This window comes from Capricornis sumatraensis, chromosome 2 (assembly GCF_032405125.1).
Source record: "Capricornis sumatraensis isolate serow.1 chromosome 2, serow.2, whole genome shotgun sequence".
Taxonomy (NCBI): domain Eukaryota; kingdom Metazoa; phylum Chordata; class Mammalia; order Artiodactyla; family Bovidae; genus Capricornis; species Capricornis sumatraensis.
Genome location: NC_091070.1, coordinates 196,970,588 through 196,994,626, shown reverse-complemented (window position 1 = coordinate 196,994,626; position 24,039 = coordinate 196,970,588). Strand labels below are relative to the sequence as shown.

At 37.7% G+C, this 24,039-nt stretch overlaps 1 protein-coding gene across 1 annotated transcript in view; it reads right to left on the bottom strand.

Moving 5' to 3' along the window:
* The window catches only part of AGBL4 (AGBL carboxypeptidase 4), a 1,470,506-nt gene that overhangs the window by 1,368,638 nt on the left and 77,829 nt on the right, over positions 1-24,039 (bottom strand). Inside the window, exon 2 of the mRNA XM_068961620.1 lies at positions 8,040-8,162. Coding sequence (XP_068817721.1) covers positions 8,040-8,162 — 123 coding nt within the window. The remainder of the gene's footprint in view (positions 1-8,039; positions 8,163-24,039) is intronic.

Here is a 24,039-nt window from a genome sequence, read left to right as displayed (position 1 = left end):
ATTTATTTGGGTTGTTTTTTGTTTTATTTTTTAGTTCTTTTCTTGCATAATTCTTGTGACTCTTAAAGTTTCATATATTTCCTTGGCTTCATTCCCCAGGGACTTAGTTAATATGGATTTGTTTTTTTATTTTTCAAAATCATTTTGTTTTAACCTTTTGAAATGCACAGCAATGAAGTAATTATGGAGTTATATTAGACTGATTATCTACTTTAATGATATGATTGGCAGAAAGAAAATATTTGCTCATCGATCATCCTATTTAAAAATATATAAAATACCTATAATTCAGGCAAAAAAATAAATTTCACACATGTTAATTATATTTGTGAGAGAAGTAATGCAGTTTTCACCCTACATGTGCATGAGTGGGCTCCCTCTAACCAAGGTTAATCTACCTATAAAAATTATCACACCTGTTAATGGACACATACTTTGCTAGCTTTACTCCTTTACCAATATTACTCTCCCTACTCCCTCACTTGTTCTTCCTGAGATTCCCCATCTAAATATACAACTCTTACCTAAGTCCTTATCTCAGTATAACTCTGGAGGGAATTTAAGCCTCCTTTATTGCAAAGTTTTTCTAAGTATTAGTAATAACATTAGTAAATATACCAAGAAAAGTTCTGGTACATTTCAGCACCCTTGAAATAGTGATATTATATATGAGCCAGTATTACCACCTGAAATTCATTAGTAGATATTGTGCTAAACCTATTTTGTATGCCATCTCTAATTTGCATAATAATTCTACAATATATATATTTATTTCCCCAATTTAAGTAAACTTTAAGTGATATCATCAGTATGGCATAACCAGTACGTGCTAAAGTTAATATATGAATCCAAGTCTATCTGAAACCAAAACCTGTGTTTTGGGGTGTTATACTATGTTACCTCTTATTTAAAAAAAAAAAGTAGCATTCCCACCAGATTCATCTCATGTGGTCACAAATGGCAAGATGTCCTTTATGTATGTGTGTGTGTGTGTGTGTGTGTGTGTGTGTGTGTGTATACACACTGAGTCCAAAAGTATGGATATTTTCTGTATCCATTTATCCACCAAAGTACATATAGGTTGTTTTCATATCTTGGCTATTGTGAATAATGCCACAGGCAAGCTGATTTTGTAGACACAAAAAAAAAGAATGGGGGTTGCCTGGGGCTAAGGGAAGAGGAAATAGAGTGATGTAGGTCAAAGGGTCAGAGAAGGCAATGGCAACCCACTCCAGGACTCTTGCCTGGAAAATCCCATGGACAGAAGAGCCTGGTAGGCTGCAGTCCAAGAGGTCACTAAGAGTCAGGCACGACTGAGCGACTTCACTTTCGCTTTTCACTTTCATGCATTGGAGAGCGACTTCACTTTCACTTTTCGCTTTCATGCATTGGAGAAGGAAATGGCAACCCACTCCAGTATTCTTGCCTGGAGAATCCCAGGGACAGAGGAGCCTAGTGGGCTGCCGTCTATGGGGTCGCACAGAGTCGACACGACTGAAGTGACTTAGCAGCAGCAGCAGCAGCAGCAGCAGGTCAAAGGGTACAAAATTTCAATTATAAGTTCTAAGGATCTAATGTGCAGCACAGTAACTAGAGTTAAAGAATATGGTATTATATACCTGAAAACTGAACAGAAGAGCCTGGCAGTCCCTGGGGTTGCAGAGTTGAATATGACTTAGCAAATCAGCAACAACAAACACTTGACAACTGTTAACATCTATTTTAATTAATTTATTTATTTTAATTGAAGGATATTACTTTATAATATTGTGATGGTTTCTGCCATACATTAACATGAATCAGCCACAGTTATACATGTGTCCTCTACATCCTGAACCCCCTCCCACCGCCTTTGCTACCCCATCCCTCTGGTTTGTCCCAGAGCACTGGCTATGGGTGCCTGCTTCACGCATTGAACTCGCACTGGTCATTTATTTTACATATGGTAATGTACATGTTTCAATGCTATTCTCTCAAATCATCCCACCCTCTCCTTCTCCCACTGAATTCAAATGTCTGATCTTTGTGTCTCTGTCTCTCCTTTGCTGCTCTGCATGAGGATTGCTGGTAGCATCTTTATAAATTCTATGTATATATGCTAAGCAGCTGTGCTTTGCTGGAGCAGCCATGAAGAGATAGATACCCGACGCCCAAGGTAGGAGAAACCCAAGTAAGATGGTAGATGTTGCAAGAGGGCATCAGACGGGAGACACACTAAAACCATACTCACAGAAAACTAGTCAATCTAATCACACTAGGACCATAGCCTTGTCTAACTCAATGAAACCAAGACATGCCAGCAGGGCAACCCAAGATGGGCGGGTCATGGTGGAGAGGTCTGACAGAATGTGGTCCACTGGAGAAGGGAATGGCAAGCCACTTCAGTATTCTTGCCTTGAGAACCCCATGAACAGTATGAAAAGGCAAAATGATAGGATACCAAAAGAGGAACTCCCCAGGTCATTAGGTGCCCAATATGCTACTGAAGATCAGTGGAGAAATAACTCCAGAAAGAATGAAGGGATGAAGCCAAAGCAAAAACAATACCCAGTTGTGGATGTGACTGGTGATAGAAGCAAGGTCCAATGCTGTAAAGAGCAATATTGCATAGGAACCTGGAATGTCAGGTCCATGAATCAAGGCAAATTGGAAGTGGTCAAACAAGAGAAGGCAAGGGTGAACATCGACATTCTAGGAATCAGAGAACTAAAATAGACTGGAATGGGTGAATTTAACTCAGATGACCATTATATCTACTACTGTGGGCAGGAATCCCTCAGAAGAAACGGAGTAGCCATCATGGTCAACAAAAGAGTCCGAAATGCAGTACTTGGATGCAATCTCAAAAACGACAAAATGATCTCTGTTCGTCTCCAAGGCAAACCATTCAATATCACAGTTATCCAAGTCTATGCCCCAACCAGTAAAGCTGAAGAAGCTGAAGGTGAACGGTTTTATGAAGACCTACAAGACCTTTTAGAACTAACACCCAAAAAAGATGTCCTTTTCATTATAGGGGACTGGAATGCAAAAGTAGGAAGTCAAGAAACACCTGGAGTGACAGGCAAATTTGGCCTTGGAATGCGGAATGAAGTAGGGCAAAGACTAATAGAGTTTTGCCAAGAAAATGCACTGGTCATAGCAAACACCCTCTTCCAACAACACAAGAGAAGACTCTACACATGGACATCACCAGATGGTCAACACCGAAATGAGATTGATTATATTCTCTGCAGCCAAAATGGAGAAGCTCTATACAGTCAACAAAAACAAGACCAGGAGCTGACTGTGGCTCAGATCATAACTCATTACCAAATTCAGACTCAAGTTAAAGAAAGTAGGGAAAACAACTAGACCATTCAGGTATGACCTAAATCAAATCCCTTATGATTATACAGTGGAAGTGAGAAATAGATTTAAGGGCCTAGATCTGATAGACAGAGTGCCTGATGAACTATGGAATGAGGTTTGTGACATTGTGCAGGAGCAGGGATCAAGACCATCCCCATGGAAAAGAAATGCAAAAAAGCAAAATGGCTGTCTGGAGAGGCCTTACAAATAGCTGTGAAAAGAAGAGAGGCGAAAAGCAAAGGAGAAAAGGAAAGATATAAGCGTCTGAATGCAGAGTTCCAAAGAATAGTAAGAAGAGATAAGAAAGCCTTCTTCAGCGATCAATGCAAAGAAATAGAGAAAAACAACAGAATGGGAAAGACTAGAGATCTCTTCAAGAAAATTACAGATACCAAGGGAACATTTCATGCAAAGAAAGGCTCAATAAAGGACAGAAATGGTCTGGACCTAACAGAAGCAGAAGATATCAAGAAGAGGTGGCAAGAATACACAGAAGAACTGTACAAAAAAGATCTTCAAGACCCAGATAATCATGATGATGTGATCACTAATCTAGAGCCAGACATCCTGGAATGTGAAGTCAAGTGGGCCTTAGAAAGCGTCACTATGAACAAAGCTAGTGGAGGTGATGGAATTCCAGTTGAGCTGTTTCAAATCCTGAAAGATGATGCTGTGAAAGTGCTGCCCTCAATATGCCAGCACATTTGGAAAACTCAGCAGTGGCCACAGGACTGGAAAAGGTCAGTTTTCATCCCAATCCCAAAGAAAGGCAATGCCAAAGAATGCTCAAACTACTGCACAATTGCACTCATCTCACACGCTAGCAAAGTAGTGCTCAAAATGCTCCAAGCCAGGATTCAGTAATACATGAACTGTGAACTTCCAGATGTTCAAGCTGGTTTTAGAAAAGGCAGAGGAACCAGAGATCAAATTGCCAACATCCGCTGGATCATGGAAAAAGCAAGAGAGTTCCAGAAAAACCTCTATTTCTCCTTTTTGACTATGCCAAAGCCTTTGACTGTGTGGATCACAATAAACTGTGGAAAATTCTGAAAGAGATGGGAATACCAGACCACCTGACCTGACTCTTGAGAAACCTATATGCAGGTCAGAAAGCAACAGTTAGAATTGGACATGGAACAACAGACTGCTCCTAAATAGGAAAAGGAGTACATCAAGGCTGTATATTGTAACCCTGTTTATTTAACTTACATGCAGAGTACATCATGAGAAACGCTGGACTGGAAGAAACACAAGCTGGAATCAAGATTGCCGGGAGAAATATCAATAACCTCAGATATGCAGATGACACCACCCTTATGGCAGAAAGGGAAGAGGAACTAAAAAGCCTCTTGATGAAAGTGAAAGAGGAGAGTGAAAAAGTTGGCTTAAAGCTCAACATTCAGAAAATGAAGATCATGGCATCTGGTCCCATCACTTCATGGCAAATAGATGGGGAAACAGTGGAAACAGTAGCTGACTTTATTTTGGGGGGCTCCAAAATCACTGCAGATGGTGACTGCAGCCATGAAATTAAAAGACACTTACTCCTTGGAAGGAAAGTTATGACCAACCTAGACAGCATATTCAAAAGCAGAGACATTGCCAACAAAGGTCCATTTAGTCAAGGCTATAGTTTTTCCAGTGGTCATGTGTGGATGTGAGAGTTGGACTATAAAGAAAGCTGAGCACTGAAGAATTGATGCTTTTGAACTGTGGTGTTGGAGAAGACTCTTGAGAGTCCCTTGGACTGCAAGGAGATCCAACCAGTCCATCCTAAAGGAAATCAGTCCTGGATGTTCTCTGGAAGGAATGATGCTGAAGCTGAAGCTGCAGTACTTTGGCCACCTCATGTGAAGAGTTGACTCATTGGAACAGACCCTGATGCTGGGAGGCATTTGGGGCAGGAGGAGAAGGGCACGACAGAGGATGAGATGGCTGGATGGTATCACCGACTCGATGGACATGAATTTGAGTGAACTCCGGGAGATGGTGATGGACAGGGAGCCCTGGCGTGCTGCAATTTATGGGGTCATAAAGAGTCAGACATGACTGAGCGAACTGAACTGACTGAACTAACTGACTGAAATCATATAATTCCATTTCATCAGAGTCAGTTTCTGGTAGTACACCAGGTGCTAGAGAACAAAAATTAATAAGAAACCGTCACTGACTTCAAGGAATTTTTAGTGATAAGGAAAAAGAGATTACTAAATGACTGCAATGCAATAAAAGCTATCATGGAAAAGGCCTGTAAGTCACAGGAAAGGTGCCTGCAAACATATAGGTAGAGATAGTCAAACCCGCCTAAGAGGTACTGTTTCTCAGAGAAAGAAATACTGGCCTGAGTCTAAATTAACATTTTACCAAGTAAACAAAGAATCTGGGACACAGAGAAAATAGCATCCACAAAAGTATGAAGGCTTGAGAGAAGTTGAACTAGGACAACTAAGTCAGACTAGAGAAGTTGGACTAGAAATTGGATAACTGGTTGGACTAGTTGGTGGGCTAGATAATAATGAGCAATTAAATATGGCTTTTTCATCAAACCTATCAGAAAGTTAATCTTTCCACAGACTTCTGTTGTTTAAACTACTTCATTCAACAAATACAGAATTAAATTTGCTTAATTTTGTAAGCACTCTGCCTGGTTCAATAAAAGGACATGGATTAACCATACTCAGATTCTACCCAGAAGCATGTTATAGTCTAGAAGAAAAGAGTAACAGAAACTTTTAAAAATCATAAAAAATGTCAGGTATCTCTCAAGATAAAATAGGGTGGTGTAGATGTTTTTCCAGGGAAAATAATACTTACGTGGAAGGGCATATGGAAAGAAAACATATCAGGAATTCATAGGAGAGTTCATATTTGCCCTACAGACCTTATTTCTCATAAGAAACACAGATTAGTTATCCACCAGCTTAGGAACAGGCAATGTACATATTACATATTTTACATATTATAATGTGCACCTTATATATTACACAACTCTGAAAGAAAGAAAATAGAAGCCTATCTGAAGGCAATAAACTTCATCCACATGAACTCAGCCCTCCATATCCATGGGTTCCACATGTCCAGATTCAATGAACCAAAGATCAAAAAAAATTTTTTTTTCAATTCTAAGGTGCCAGAAGGCAAAACTTGAATTTGCCAGTTGCTGGTAACTACTTACATAGCATTTACACTGCATAACATATTATAAGTAATCTAGAGACAATAATGTATACAGGAGGATGTGCATAGGTTACACACAAATATTACATCATTTTATATAAAGGACTTGCATATCTGTGGATTTTGGCATCCACACAGGTCCTAGAACCAATCCTACCCAGGCACCAAAGGATAGCTATACAAGATTCAAAGAAAGTACAATACGTTGTTCCCAATTATGTTGACAGTGTCCAAGTCTGACTGGAAAGACAACACTACAATATTGTGTTATAGATTAAATTACATCTCCCCAAAATTTGTATATTGATGTCTTAGCCCTGTGACTCTACTCAGAGGTTTTCTGTAGAAGGAATCATGTTAAAAGCAGGTCATTAGAGTAGGCCCTAGTCCAATATGACTGATATCCTTATAAAAAGGGAATATTTAGAGACAGACATGTACACACAGAGAATGCCTGTGAAAATGAAGGCAGAAATCAGGATGGTATTTCTACAGACCAAGGAACACCAAAGATTGCTAGCAAACTACAGAAAGGTAGAGGAGAGACACTAAACAGATTCTTCTTCACAACCCTTAGAAGGAACCAACACTGTCAACATCTCAATCTCAGACTTCTGTCCTCCAGAATTCTGAAACATTAAATTTCTTTTTTGAAGTCAATCAGTTTATGGTTCTTTATAAAGGTAGCCCTAAAATACTAAAACAACATAGAATAAACAAAAGGGAAAATCCTGCATAAACAATTTTTCAGTTGTTGGTATAAACAGCCATGGTTCTTAGGGTTCAGAGAACTTTCATAACTAAAATGTCCCTTCAATCATGCATACCCACAAACGTGCAAGCACAACATTCAAAACCCAAAATAATCAACAATTATTTTTTAAACAAAATTATGTTTAATTTCTCATTAATATTTTTAAGATATTCTGAATACACACTATACGCTTACATTCCATTCAGAGTGTGTGGCTCAAGGAAATTAACAAGATTCAGTTACTACTGGATGGAAGTTCACAATCAAGCCCTGAGTTTCCCTATCAGAATTCTCATAGCATTTGCTGTGTATGAAGTATATTACTTTTTATGTTTTATTCAACTGAATCTATTCTTTAACTTTTTTTATAGAGAAGCCTCCTCTCAGAATGACTAAGAGCCATATAGTAGATATTCAATATCAATGATTTATCAAGTAGTCAAATTATATTAATTTTTCCCAAAAGAAATAATATCTAGATAAGCATTTGATAAAATATAAAGTCCTCTATAAGTGTTCATTAGTACTATCATTATTTTTCTAATCATTTATGACAACAAAAGCATTTATTGTGTTTCACTTTAAGTATTTACAAGTTAATTCATTCAAATTTGATTTTTCACTCATAACTTATTTCATTATGGTAAAAAAAAATTAAAAGGGTTGAATCACATAAAGTGGTCATATGGAGTAAGATTCTAAATAAAAAACCTCACCAGACAATCTCAAAAGAAAAGGTCTTTGATACACTCACCACTTTCAAAGCAAGCATCAAAGATAAGATGTCCTTTCTTGGGCTGTCCACAGTATCCAGTTGGAAGCACCACATATTTGCTCACATTCCCTCCGATGGCATCATCATTTCCCATATCACTGCCTATTGTTCAAAAAATTGGCTCTTGTTAAGCAGAAATCAAAATGCATTTAGTAACACAACTCCAGCAAAAATTTTATCATTACATTCCCCCTGTAATTCAGTGCTTATCCAGGCACTAAAGAAATTAACCACATATTGTGATGAAGTAGAAAGAGAATAGATTTTTAAATCAGAAAGATATGGGCTCAAATCTCATCTCTACTACATATTAATTCTCCATGACACAAGGCAATCAGCTTAATCATTTTAAGCCTCAGTTTCTCTCATCCATAAAAAGGAATGGTAAAATCCATATTTCAAAACTCTGTTATGAAAATTAGGTATGAAAAATATCTCATATAACCAGTGAAATACAAAAGATGTTCATTAAATTTCATCAATTATGAAAATAAATGGTAACATTTAACTTGTAACAAATAGCTATTTTATTGTGAATAAAGCCAAAGTTCTATAACTAGTATTATAAATACCTAATATACCAATATCGGAAATAATTTGAGAAACACTGACTTAGTATAAAAGCTATATTTCCTAACAGGAACTTAATTATTTTTAAGTTTTAGAAGTTTCACTTCCACTTAGAATGTAGAAAGCTGGAAAGATCTTCTCCATCTTAACAGAAAAATCCCAGTAAAGAACAAAAACATAACTTATAAAAATCTATCAGAGAACTGAGATTGTAGGGTAACTGAAATTCTAATATCCAAGAAAAGTCAGACTCTACCAAAAAGGGATGAGAAGCAAGCACTGACTCCCCTATATCAGAGCACAGGATAAAGAAATGCTGGGTCCCATACAAATGACTAAAAAGAAGTTAATTTTTTAAAAATCACTTAAGGTCAAGTTTGAGGAACATGAGAGAGTAGAAACCCTGGGAGTTACAGGCACAAAAGGAAGTTCACAGCACTGGGGCACTCTCCTACACAAGCCTTCAAGCATTTAGGAGAAACATTAGAAGCAAGGCAGAGGACTAGAAAATGCCTTTCTTTGTGATGCAGACCTGCAAAGGGAGAATGGCCCCATGAATATCATTTTCCCTATAGAAAAAAGGCCCTAAGTCACGAGGGAAGAACAACAAGCCTTGTAACCCCAGTGCACTAGTGAGACTCATTGTAAGAGGAGATGTATTAAAAGGAAAAAAATTATCTACATTTAAGGGAAGACAATATATCAACATTATCGAAGGGCTCAAACCTTGGAGGAGGAGTAAAAATCATTCTCTCACAAAGCGTATCAAAGATACAAGGCAGAATTAAAAGTGGAGAATGAAACTCAACCGAGCTTAACGCCTGACTAAGACAGAAATCACTCACCTAGAGGCAGACATCCTGGACTGTGAAGTCAAGTGGGCCTTAGGAAGCATAACTAAGAATAAAGCTAGTAGAGGTAATGGAATTCCAGCTGAGCTACTTCAAATCCTAAAAGATGATGCTGTTAAAGTGCTGTGTTCAATATGCCAGCAAATTTGGAAAACTTACCAGTGGTCACAGGGCTGGAAAAGGTCCATTTTCATTCCAATCCCAAATAAAGACAATGTTAAAAAATGTTCAAACTACTGTACAGTTGTACTCATTTCACATGCTATCAAGAATATGCTCAAAATCCTTCAAGCTAGGCTTCAGCTGTATATGAAATGAGGACTTTCAGAGGTACAAGCTGGATTTAGAAAATGCAGAGAAACTAGAGACCAAATTACCAACATCTACTGGGTCATAAAAAAAAGCCAGGGAATGCGGCCCCCCAAAAGAAAAAAGCATTTACTTCTGCTTCATTGACAACCTAAAGCCATTGACTGTGTGGATCACAACAAACTGTGAGAAATTCTTAAAGAGATGGGAATACCAGACCACCTTATCTGACTCTTGAGAAACCTGATGCAGATCAAAAAGCAACAGTTAGAACTGCACATGGAACAATGGACTGGTTCAAAACTGGGAAAAGAGTACATCAAGGCTGTACATCACTTCACCAAAAAAGGCCTGTATAGTCTAAGCTATGGGTTTTCCAGTAGTCATGTACAGATGTGAGAGCTGAACCATAAAGAAGGCTGAGCACTGAAGAATTGATGCTTTTGAATTGTGGGGCTGGAGAAGACACTTGAGAGTTCCTTGGGCAGCAAGGAGATCAAACCAGTCAATCCTAAAGGAAATCAACCTGAATATTCACTGGAAGGACTGGTATTGAAGCTGAAGCTCCACTATTTTGGCCACCAGATGCAAAAAGCTGACTCATTGGAAAAGACCCTGATGCTGGGAAAGATTGAGGGCCGGAGGAGAAGAAGTCAACAGAGGATGAGATGGTTGGGTGGCAAAACTCAATGGACATGAGCTTAAGCAAACTCCAGGAAATAATGAAGGACAAGAAAACCTGGCATGCTACAATCCATGGGGTTGCAAAGAGTCAGACACAACTTAGCCACTGAACAAGAACAGTATACAGACATAGATAAAATGAAATATTATTCAGCCATAGAAAGGAATGAAATTCTAAGACAAGATACAACATGCATGAACCTTGAAAACATTATGTAAAATGATATAAACCAGACAAGGACAAATACTGTATGATTCCCATTTATATACCTAGATAGGCAAATTCATAGAGAAAGAAAGTAAAATAGAGGTTACCAGGAGCTGGACATAGGAAGGAATGGGAGTTATTATTTAATAGTTAGAGTTTCTGTTTGAGATGATGAAAAGGTTCTAGAAAAGGTTAGTGGTGGTGGTTACACAATAGTGTCAATGTACTTAATGCCACTGAATTGTACAATTAAATGATTAAAATATTAAATGTTAGAAAAACAAAAATCAGTGGTTGTCAGGGACTGCAGATAAGAAGAGGAGTTGACCACAATTCAGCCAATCAGACTGTAAAATCACAATCAAAACTCTGAAATCTTCTTTGACCCCTGACTATCTCAGCAGAGTTATACATACATTTCTTTCATTTGCCAGAGTGGTAAATATGCAGCATGTGTGGTTAGGGGTGGATGTGTACCACACTGACTTGAAAACTCTTCTTGGAAATCCCTTAAGGTACTTACAGAGATAGAGAGGAAAGCACTTACTAATATGACAACTATTAGCCATGAGAGAATAACTAAGATTAGATCCATAATCCCATCATAAACAACTAGAAAATTGGACAAATATATACAAAATAACTCTTCTCAGAGTTAAATGATAAGCAGTGCCAAACTGAGACACCTGACAAAGGGGGAAAAATTAGGTGAGTCTAATGATAATACTAGCTTTTAGATTAGTGATACTTTCTGATCTATTGTCCAGGGAGAAGAGGGTTCCCAAGTACAACAGGGTGGTTTACTGTGTTGAAAAGACAGAAGTAAGAGTTTGGAGAGGGATGAGGAAAGTTTGAAGGTCAGACTATTGAAGAGGAGACTGCTATGGGAGTCAGAGCATCAAAAATGTACAGCAATCTGCTTATGACTGTCTGAATGTTAAGCCATATAGAATAAAATTCCATGAGACCAGTCAAAGAGTGGCCAGGAAGTTGTAATTTCCTAAGTGCACAGTGCTGGGAAACATTCAGCATGCAACCATCCACAGTGGAGAATCCATGTTGAAAATTTAGGAGATTAAGTAGAGATTCCAGAAAGGTACTAGCCATGAACAACCAGAAAATGAAATTTGAAATACCATACCACTTACAATACCATCAAAAAAACAAACTAACAAGGCTTAAATTTAACAAATTATATATAGGAACTGTATATTGAAAAATAAAAAAATAAAAATTGCTGATACATATTAAGGAAGACCAATTAAATAGCAAGATCTACCTTGTTCATGGATTAGAGAAATCATTATTATTAAAGTGACAACTTTCCAAAACCTGATCTCTAGATTAAATACAATACCAATCAAAATCTCAGCAGGACTTATTCCTAGAAATCAACAAACTGACTCTAAAGTTTATATGGAAACTCAAAGGACCTGAAATTCTGAATACAATTATGAAAAATAAGAGTTGAAGAACTTACATGATAATAAGACTTACAGGAAAGTTATATAAATAAGTGGATCAGATTACAGGGTGAAGAAATATATCCATATACATATGGTCAATTAAGTTTGAACAAAGGTGCAATGATAATTTAATATAGAAAAAACTAACTGTAAAAACAAACAGTGCTTGAAGAACTTGACAACTTTTCAGGAAAAAAATGAACCTCATATATATGTGATGGTGGTGGATTTATATTATATATTTTCCAAACTAACTAAATTGCATAGGTAAAATAGGTACATTTTGTTATGGGTAAACTTATCTCAAAACAATTATTTTTAAATGTTAAAAAGTGAAAGAGCAAGAATTGATTTTCATATCAGAATTAATCCATATATATACATATATATATGGACAGAGATGTTATACAAATACACATTTATATATAGATGTTATATAAATATGCTAAGTAAAATTATCCTATGACTAATATCTCTCAAACCCAATTCTCAGTCCCTAGATGAAAATGTTCTTAACCACTTCAGTTTTGTTTCTCAGATATTATTCTACACAATATATTTATTTTTCTATTATCTTAGTTTATCAACATCAAATGGTATCTATTGAAATTCTTATATGAAAGACAAGGAAATAGTTTATGTACACAATTATCCCCTTCTCTTTTTAACAACTTTTGTTAGTTTTATTTTTACTTTAATTATTCATTCATTTGAGGTGGTTATCATTGTGAGCAGTATACCTAGGAGGCATTTTAGAAATTTGTTAAGGCATTTTTGTTTGTTTTCATAAGGATAAAAGAGCACTGATGGCACTTGAGTAGTAGAGACGAGGAATGCTAGATGTAGTACAAAGTAGAGAAAAGTCCAGTATGACTTCCAAGTGTCAGATATACTCACATATTCATGCACACAGATATGTTCTTGTTCAATCACTCAGTCATATCCAACTCTTTGTGACCCCATGGAATGCAGCAGGCCTGGCTTCCCTGTCTTTCATCATATCCCAGAGCTTGCTCAAACTCATATCCATTGAGTCGATGATGCCATTCAACAGTCTCATCCTCTATCATCCCCTTCTCCTCCTGCCTTCAATCTTTCCCAGCATCAGAGTCTTTTCCAATGAGTAGGTTCTTCGCATCAGGTGGCCAAAGGATTGGAGCTACAACTTTAGCGTCAGTCCTTCCAAGGAATATTCAGGACTGATTTCCTTTAGGCTTGACTGGTTTGATCTCCTTGCAGTCCAAGGGACTCCCAAGAGTCTTCTCCAACACCACAGTTAAAAAGCATCAATTAAAATGCCCAGCCTTCTTTATGGTCCAACTCTCACATCCATACATGCTGCTGCTGCTGCTAAGTCACTTTAGTTGTGTCCAACTCTGTGTGACCCCATAGACAGCAGCCCACCAGGCTCCCCCATCCATGGGATTTTCCAGGCAACAGTACTGGAGTGGGGTGTCATGGCCTTCTCCGCATCTGTACATGACTACTGGAAAAACCATAGCTTAGACTATACAGATCTTTGTCATCAAAGTAATGTCTCTGCTTTTTAACATGCTGTCTAGGTTTGTCATTGCTTTTGTTTCAAGGACCAAATGTCTTTTAATTTCATGGCTGCAGTCAACCATCTGCAGTGATTTTGGAGCCTAAGAATATATAGTCTGTCACTAATTTCATTGTTTCCCCATCAATTTGCCATGAAGTGATGGGGCCAGATGCCATGATCTTTGTTCTTTGAATGTTGACTTTTAAGGCAGCATTTTCACTCTTCTCATGCACCTTCATCAAGAGGCTCTTTAGTTCCCCTTCACTTTCTACCATAACAGTGGTGTCATCTACATATCTGAGGTTATTGATCTTTCTCCCAGCAATCTTGATTCCAGCTTGTGCTTCATCCAGCCCAGCATTTTGCATGATGTACTCTGCATAGAAGTTAAATGAGCAGGATGAGAATATACAGCCATGATGTACTGCTTTCCCAATTTGGATCCAGTCTGTTGTTCCATGTCCAGTTCTAACTGTTGCTTTCTTGACCTGCATACAGGTTTCTCTGGAGGCAGGTGAGATGGTCTGCTATTTCCATCTCTTTAAGAATTTTCCACACTTTGTTGTGATCCACACAGTCAAAGGCTTTGGCATAGTTGATAAAGCAGAAGTAGATGTTTTTCTGGAATTCTCTTGCTTTTTGTATGCTACAACGGATATTGGCAATTTGATCTCTGGTTCCTCTGCCTTTTCTAAATCCAGCTTGAACATCTGGAAGTTCTCGGTTCATATACTGTTGAAGCCTAGCTTGGAGAATTTTCAGCATTACTTTGCTAGTGTGTGAGATGAGTGCAATTGGGCAGTAGTTTGAACAATCTTTGGCACTGACTTTCTTTGGGATTGGAATGAAAACTGACCTTTCCAGTCCAGTGCCCACTGCTGAGTTTTCCAAATTTGCTGGCATAGCAAGTGCAGCACTTTCACAGCATCATCTTTTAGAATTTGAAATAGTTCAACTGGAATTCCATCACCTCCAATAGCTTTGACCATAGTGATGTGTCACAAGACCCACTTGACTTCACACTCCATGATGTCTGGCTCTAGGTGAGTGATAACACCATTGTGGTTATTTGGGTCATTAAGATCTTTTTTGTATACTTCTTCTGTGTATTCTTGACACCTCTTAATATTTTCTGCTTCTGTTAGGTCCTTGCAGTTTCTGTCCTTTATTGCACCCATCTTTGCATGAAACGTTCCCTTCAGTTCAGTTCAGTTCAGTCGCTCAGTTGTGTCCAACTCTTTGCAACCCCATGAATTGCAGCATGCCAGGCCTCCCTGTCCATCACCAACTCCCGGAGTTCACTCAGACTCATGTCCATCGAGTCCGTGATGCCATCCAGCCATCTCATCCTCGGTCGCCCCTTCTCCTCCTGTCCCCAATCCCTCCCAGCATCAGAATCTTTTCCAATGAGTCAACGTTCCCTTAGTATCTCGAATTTTCTTGAAGAGACCTCTACTCTTTCCCATTCTGTTGTTTCCTCTATTTCTTTGCATTGTTCAGTTAGGAAGGCTTTCTTATCTCTCCTTGCTATTCTTTGGAACTCTGCATACAGATAGGTATATCTTTCCTTTTCTCCTTTGCCTTTCACTTCTCTTCTTTTCTCAGCTATTTGTAAGGCCTCCTCAGACAACCATTTGCCTTTTTGCATTTCTTTTTCTTGGAGATGGTTCGATCACCTCCTCCTGTACAATGTTACAAACCTCTGTCCACAGTTCTTCAGGAACTCTGTCTATCAGATCTAATCCCTTGAATCTATTTGTCATTTTCACTGTATAATCATAAGGGATTTGACTCCCTTATGTACACAGACATTCATGCATGCAAAATCTTATAATTATGTGAGCTTAGAATCTGTTTCACACATGGAAAATATTTTGCATGGCTTTAATAAACACTGATTTTTCCAAAGATGCAACTAACATGTAAATCAAGGAAAGATTATAATTGATTTGTTTATAATTTTATCCAGAAGTATCATCATTTTAGAAAATCATGTCACCAACAGCATTATCACCCACTTCATTATGTTTTCCACATCTCTGTTTTTCCTTGTGGAAAATTCCTACTCATCCTGTAGACCTACATGAAATGGTATCTACTCTGGGAAGTCTTATCTGATTTCCCAAGCACTGACAGTCAGTGTTCCTCTACATTGCCACAACATCTTGTTTATTCCTTAAAACATATTTACCTTTTTATTACTCATTTATTATATGTTTATTTTTTGTGTCTTTTTACTCTGAGTATGGTTTCTCATCAGAAGAATCTAATGCCTTTTATTTTTATCACCACTTTCTCTCTCCATCCTAGGTATGACACAATGCTTGACACAATGTCAGTAATCTATAAATACTCACTGACTTACTGAAATAAAGAATTTTAAGAGCTGAAATGTATTTGAATATTGGTTTTTGTCTATTGACAACACAGGGAGTATGCAATATACTTTAAATTCATCAAAAGAACAGACAGAATCTTTACATCTATATTTTACCAAGATAAAGAGTTGTGAAATAATGTAAATCAAATAGTTAAAGAAGGGGAAACACCATAAAAAATGCATATACTGACATAAAGATAGAAAGGAAGACCAGGGTAGGGGGATACTATAGTTTGTGATGTTAATACAATATAATGCTTGATCATTTAAATGCACAATGTGAGAAATGCAAAGTTATTATTCTCAGAGAAATTATATCTCAATTATACATGTATATTAAACCATTAACAAAGAATGTCATTTATGGTAGTATAAAATAATCCAAGGTAGCATGGATTAATTAAATAACTGTTCTTATTGAATAACTTCTAATTTCTTGACCATATTTTAAAATACTCCTATATTTAGTGACTGAAGTACGAATTAATAGTAAGAGTTTGGATCTCAAAATCACATAGAGCTGAGAGTGAATCCATCTAACTCAGATATATATGCAGTAATTTAATATAACCTCTCTAAGTCTTTCACTTAGAGTTTGGTTATGTTGTTCTGAAGGGTACAGAAAAAATATGTAAATCACATAGAACATAGCATTTACTCAATAAGCAGTTGGTTATAATTATTATTATCCTCATTATTAGTAAGACACCTGTATCTTGAAAGAAATATTTTTAACTAAAGAATAAAAGAGTCAACTCTATAAAGTATAATGGAGGATTCAGAGAAGGAAAGGCATAATTTAAATAGAAATTCAGAAAGAATCTCTTACCAAAAGCCTGCTCTTTGAAGTAAACACTGAATGTTGCAACATCCAGTTAAATTATAGAGTATAAAGCACTCTTATTATAGTGTGTAGAATATTTGTGTCCAAACATAGAGACAGAGTAATACAGTGAAGTTTTTCAATTTAAGGAAGTTAGAGACAAAGAGAAAATAAAATAAGTTGTGGTTTATCTTTAATGAAATAAACATCTAATCCTATTAATATTATTATTTACATGCTTTTAAAAATACTACATGGATAACAAATATTTAGCAATAAAAAATATGAGCACATTTTGTGGAAGGAAAAAGATATATCTATAGAGGTAGCTGATGAAATGATATTATAATTATATCTTATTTTATTCTAATAAATAGGCCTGCCAAGGCACTAGAAATAAACTTTTGGGCTACATAGAATTTTTGACATTTAAGTGGGTTATACTGATGATGGATGTGACAAAGGCTCAATCTGTTTTATTTTTACATGGAAACCTACTTTACACAAAAGTTACAAGCAATTCATATTGGTCAAAAATGAGGAAAACAGCTTATTAATTAAAACTGACTTTATATAGAACATGAATTCTACCTCTCAGGTACAAACACCTTGGAAGAGGTAACAAATTACCTCTATGTATAAGTGATATGCAGTTAAAGGGATCTGTCAAAAGTTCCATTATAAAGCAATATTTCCAAGGCTTCATAATTTTTAGAGAAAATTACACTGAAGATGAGACCTAACCCACAAATCCTGAGCCAAGAAAATAAATCTAAAATTCCTACCTGAGGGCGTTTTAGGAAAGAGAACCTATTCATTTGGGGACTTTTATCTCAGTGAACTAGTACCCATTGCATAACTTCTTTTGAGAAAGTTAATTCTTAGGTAGGTTGATAAGAAGTCTGGGGCCTTCGGGGAGGAGAAAGGTGTCTGGGGCTCTTGAGGAGAAGAAAAAGACAAACTTTTTTTTCTACATTCCTGCATCTTAGTCACAAAAAAATGTTTTTTCTTTAAGCCCAGAGGTAATGATTACACAACAAAACAATTCATCTTGCTCAAGGGTATGTTCTTCCTTAAACTCTGTACCAATGACTATATAACAACAATGTATCCTGCTTGAGGATATGTTTCTCCTTCTTAAGGACCTTCTGACTAATCCTCTCATCTTACGGTGTATGTTGTAGGAGTGAATCTGGTAAGACCTTTACAACCTTGAGATGTTCTTGTGATTTATTGTTAATAACCAATTGAGAAAGTATATAGCTCCCTTGCTAAGACTAGTGACAGGGCACTCTCCATCTCCCTTCTGATGTCTATGTCAGAAGCTTTCTTTGTCCTTTTTCACTATAATAAAACTTCTGCCACACAAAAGCTCTGAGTGATCAAGCCTGGTCCCTGATCCTGAAGCTAAATCTTCAGAGATCATGAATCCAACTGTAAGCTGTCAATTCCCAGCATTTTACAAAATATACCATGTTTGTTCTCATTGAAAATATACTTATAAGAGATACTTCAAGGACTCAAAAAACAAAAATATAAAAAATATTTTCCTGAATACACATATTCTAATCCTTTCTAGACATATGTATTAATATCTACAATACAAATATGATGTCTAGACTTGTTAAGCTACAATCAATCATAGGGGCTTCCCTGGTGGCTCAGCTGATAAAGAATCTGCCTGCAATGCTGGAGACCTGGGTTTGATCCCTGGGTTGGAAAGATCCCCTGGAGAAGGGAAAGGCTACCCACTACAGTATTCTGGCTTGGAGAATTCCACGGACTATACAGTCCATGGGGTCACAAAGAGCCAGACACAACTGAGCTACTTTGAAAAAAATAATCAATCATAGGGTATTTTAAATACTATTCATGTATTGAAGATCTATTTTTGTACCCACTCGATCTTGTGCCAAGAACTAGGGAGAATATATAAGAAAAATAAGCTGTAAATCAGTCCATCACTCAATAAAAGATTAAGGATATACTAATAACAACACTCTCGAAAAACTGACTACTTAGTTAAGGACTATACTGAAGGTAATAAAATATATAATGAAAAACAAATGTTCTATTTCTGTAAGAAAGAAAAATAATCAGTACAGACAGCATAGTTAGGCATCATGGGATTTGGAAAAATACGAACTTAAGGCTGAATCCTTGCTTGGTCACTTTTTAAGTGTATGATCACGGATGAGGCCCAATTCAGCAAGCTATGGTCTTTTCACTTTTCATTCTACAGCCTTTCAAAAGAAATGGCTGGCCCATTTTCTCTGAAATAGTAGTTTGCATCCAATTCCTCAACATTTTGCAGTAAACGATCTCCCTCCCCTGCTCTTACCAGGATTCTACTGATACCTTTTCTATTTTGTATTACAGCTAACTGCATATGCCTTAACGTCCACTTCCCAAAGTGAAGTGTGAAAGTCACTCAGTCATGTCCGACTCTACAACCCCATGAACTTGGAATTCTCCAGGCCAGGACACTGGAGTAGGTAGCCTTTACCTTCTCCAGGGGATCTTCCCAACCCAGGGATCAAACCCAGGTCTCCCTCATTGCAGGCAGATTCTTTACCAGCTAAGCCACAAGGGAAGCCCCAACCAGTTACTTAAACACTAACTTTTCACTTATCTGTTAGTCATAATGCAGATTACTATATACTCTTTGATTGCAATTAATAGAGATAGCAGCATTCACCATAAAACCAAAAAATGTCTGACATAGAGCAATTTTAATAGTTATCAAATTGAAAATTCAATTGAAAAAGAATTTTTTTAAATGTAGTCTATTCTATACCACATGGGAGCCATTTTTTCATTGATTCCTGCTGCTGCTGCTGCTGCTGCTAAGTCGCTTCAGTCGTGTCCGACTCTGTGCGACCCCAGAGATGGCAGCCCACCAGGCTCCCCCATCCCTGGGATTCTCCAGGCAAGAACACTGGAGTGGGTTGCCATTTCCTTCTGCAGATATAGAATTATTAATTAATTTAACAAAGAATTTTTTTTTACTACTGTGCACCTACTATGTTAGGTTTTAGTAACATTAAAAATCTTAAAACTTCCAGTCCGTCAAAGATATTAGTGGGAGAGGCAAACTAGTAAACCATAATAGTATAATGTAATAAATATTAGAAGTGTGAGGTAACCTCAAGGTATCCCACAAGAGCATAAAGAAATAACATCTAAGCTTTTCTCAGAGAAGGCTTCCTGAACAACCTTAAAAATATATGTAAAAATTAGCCAAATAAAGAAGTTACAAGAAGATACTGTATAGAGGAACAAGGTGAGAGTCTGGAAAGGGAGACAGGAAATAGATCATGGAAGGCCTTCAGCACCTAAGAAAGTTAGATTTTATCCTAGAACAGTAAAACCCTGCCCCTGAAGGATATGAAGCAGGGCAGGGTACAGCCTAGCCTCAGGGCTCAGAGCTTAGAGCAGGTTCACAGAGATAAAAGGAGAGAGCTGTCTCTGTGGTGATACTTTGAGCACAGACGGTTAAGTGATGGTAACCTGAACGAGGTAGGTGGCGGGCTGAAGGAGCAAGGAGTCTGGGATGCAGACTTGGAGACCATTCTCACTCCACACAAACTACACTGTTTTAGGAAAGCATGATGATAGATCAGCCTTTGGAGAATTTACATATGCAATCTTGTCAAGCTCTACAACTGTATTCTGGTTCCCAAATTAGACTTGTACTTCAAAATGAAATTGTAATTTACATGCTAAAAACAGAACCCTTAAAAACAACATCTGGCTGGTGTTCCTAATCTATTTCTGCCACATTCAATACTCAAAGAATACCAGCTCAGTATTCTCCAAACCATGGCCTATAAAAGCTTCCTGGTGGTTCTCAGTCTCCCATCAGCAATCACTGGGTGTCCACTCTGTGCCTGATACTGTGCTAGGTGCTGGAGATCTAGAAATTAACAAGACATAGGATATCCTTCAAGGAGTATAAAGGGAATTAGGAAAATAAAAAAGCATTTTACATTCTCTGATAGACAAACACAACATTGTAGAATAGAAACTTAAAGAAAGAGGTTTATAAACCCACTGTGTTGGGAAAGAATCCAGAAAGTTTTCTAGAGAAGAGGTAACAAGTGATACTTGAACTGAGTCTCAAGTAGGTGTCTATTAGGCAGCCAAGTTACGATGCTCCAATTCTGGAAAGGACAGATTATTCTGAAATAAAAGGTCTGTAGATTTTAAAAGAATAACCTGGAGAGTTACACAGAAATCAGACTAGGGAGAAGCCTATATGTTTATTAAAAATGGGTACCTTATCTCATAAACAATTGAAAGTATTAATGGATCTTAAGCAGTGAAACTAAAGCATGTGCTTTGTATAACAGAAAGACCCCTCTTGGCAGTTGTGTGGACAATGGATTAGAAAGGAAAGAGATTTCACAGAAAGTGCATGTAGGAGGCTACATTTGAAATGACAGGGATCTGAACTAATGTAAAAACAGTGGAGATGGAGAGTTATATGAGAATGAGGGATATCCATAGGCTTGCTGACTAATTAGATGATATAGTCCCATACTTCTTGTATCCCATTCTTGAGAGTACATTTCTCCTATAAATGGATCAATAATAATAAGTAAATATAAGAGAAAAGATTATAAAAATCAAGAAACAGCAACTTTCAAATTTGGCAACATTAAATTCTCACATTTCCCAGGAATAATTGATTACTCAATGAGGTTCAAAGATTTTATTCAAGACCTAGAGAAAATAAGAGCCAGGACAAGATGGCAGAAGAGAAGGATGTGGAGTTTATCTCCTCCCACAAATACATGAAAAATACACCTACATGTGGGACAGTTTTAACAGAATACCTGCTGAACGCTGGTAGAGATCTCATAATACCAAAACTGCAAGAAAAAAATCACCACATAACCAGGAGGATAAAAGAAAAAAATGGAAATCAGGATGGGGCCTGCATCCCTGGGAGGGAGCTGTGAAAAAGTTCCCTCAAACTGGGAAACCTTTTCATCAGCAGGGAGATCAGCTAGGACAGAAAAAGAGCTTCAGAGGCTCAGAGGAAAGCAGAGCAGCCAGCTCTTAGCAGTCAGAACAGACAGACCAGCACAGAGGGTCCTGGCCACCTTCTTACACTCCCCAGACACAAGTCTACTGGTGTGCCTGGCATAGCTGAGTGCTGAAAATCAGGCTTCAGACAACAGACCTAGATAAAGGACTCTGGTTGGCTATGCGGAGACAACCAGAAGGGGTTGGAGTGAGGTCCAAGCCATAACCAGGGGTGTGTGCAGGAAGGAGTCCGGATCCGCCATTAAAACTTCATTGTTAAGGAAAGGAGGGGTTGGGACCCCTGCCACAGCACCCTCATGCACAGCATGCTCACAAAGGCACAGCTCCACCTCTTTGCCCACATTCAAAGGCAAGGCTGAAATCTGAGCCACTCCCCAGGGACTGCACATTGGAAGCAGGGCTGAAATCTGAGTGTTCCAGCAGCTACAGCTTTGTAAACTCAGTGCCTGTGGGAGTGTTTTACAGGTGCTCCTGTTGCTGGGGCAGGTCCAGCAATAGTGTCTGCCGCCTTTGCTATAAGGAGCACACTGACGGGAGGAAAGGGTCTGGGCTGACGAAGCGGCTCCCATGGCAGACCCAGGCACATGACTAATGGATGCCCCAAATTCTGACCTCAGCCATTTTGTGCAACCATATTTGCACTAGAGATTTTGTGAGCACAGTGCCCAAGGGATACCTGGGCCAATTGTCTGAATTCCCACAGCTGAGGAGGAGTCAAGGGCAGTGTTAAAATCATTGTACTTTGTGAGCCCACACAACAGGTGACAGGTGACACCAGAGTGCACTTCCTGATGGACAGCTTCTGTGGAGGAGTACTCAGTGGCTCCTCTCCCAGCAGAAGCACTCGAGCCCCACCTATCTCACATTGCAGTTTAGAAACAGATCTGAGCGTGTCTACTCCAAAACTGGGGAGCAGGCCCTGACCTCAACAGCAATGTGACAACCACAGAGCAAAGAGAAGGACCCTCAATGTCCAGCACAGGCTCTGACCACCACAAAACCAGTTACACCCACTATTAAGAAAAGGAAAGCACACTTTTAAGAAAGACATGGCAGGTATCTATACTAAACATCCCTCACAACAAAAATATTAGACTCACACAGGCTACACAGGGACACTTCCACATAAAAACACCCCACTAAGATGACAGTAGACAACTGTTTCTCCTAAACTCACATGGGCAGAGAAATACAAGTAAAATAAAGAAGCAGAGAAACCACTCCCAGATAAAAGACCAAGAGAATTCCCCTGAAAGAATAAATGATGAAACAGACCTCTCCAGTCTAATAGACACTAAATTCAAAAAGGATGCAATGAAAATATGGAAGAGATTCAGAATGGCTACTAACAGAAATACAAATTACTGTAAAAAGGAACTAGAAATTATAAGGAGGAGCCAAGAAAAATTAGAAAATTCATTTGCTGAGACAAAAGCTGAACTAAAGGCAACAAGTAGCAGAATGAATAACACAGAAGAAAGATAAGTGATCTGGAAGATAGAATAATGGAAATTATCCAATCAAGACAGCAGAAAGACAAATTTTTTTTAAAAAAGCAACAGATGGTGCTTTTGAGATAATATAAAGTGTTCCAATCCACACTTAATAGGGATCTCAGAAGGAAAAGAAAGAGGGGACCAAAAATGTATTTGAAGAAATTATGGCTGAAAAATTCCCAAACCCAAAGAAGGAAACAAATGATCCAAATGAAACAAAACAAAGCACAGAGGATCCCAAAGAATATGAACCCAAACAGACCTATGCCAAGACATAATTAAAATGGCAAAAGTTAAAATAAGGAGAGGATAATAAAGGCAGCAAGGGAAAAACAAAGAGTTAATTACAAGGCTATTAGCTGATTTCTCTACAGAAACAGCCCAGAAGGGAGTGGCAAGATATATTCAAACTCTTAAAAGGAAAAAACTTGCAACCTAGGACACTTTACCCAGCAAGATTATCATTTAAAATAGAAGGATAATGAAGAATTTCTCTGAAAAGCAAAAACTAAAAGAATTCAGCAATACTAAACCTATTCTTAAAAAAATATATATTGAAAGCTATTCTCTAAATAGTAAAGCAGCAAGACTCTAGAG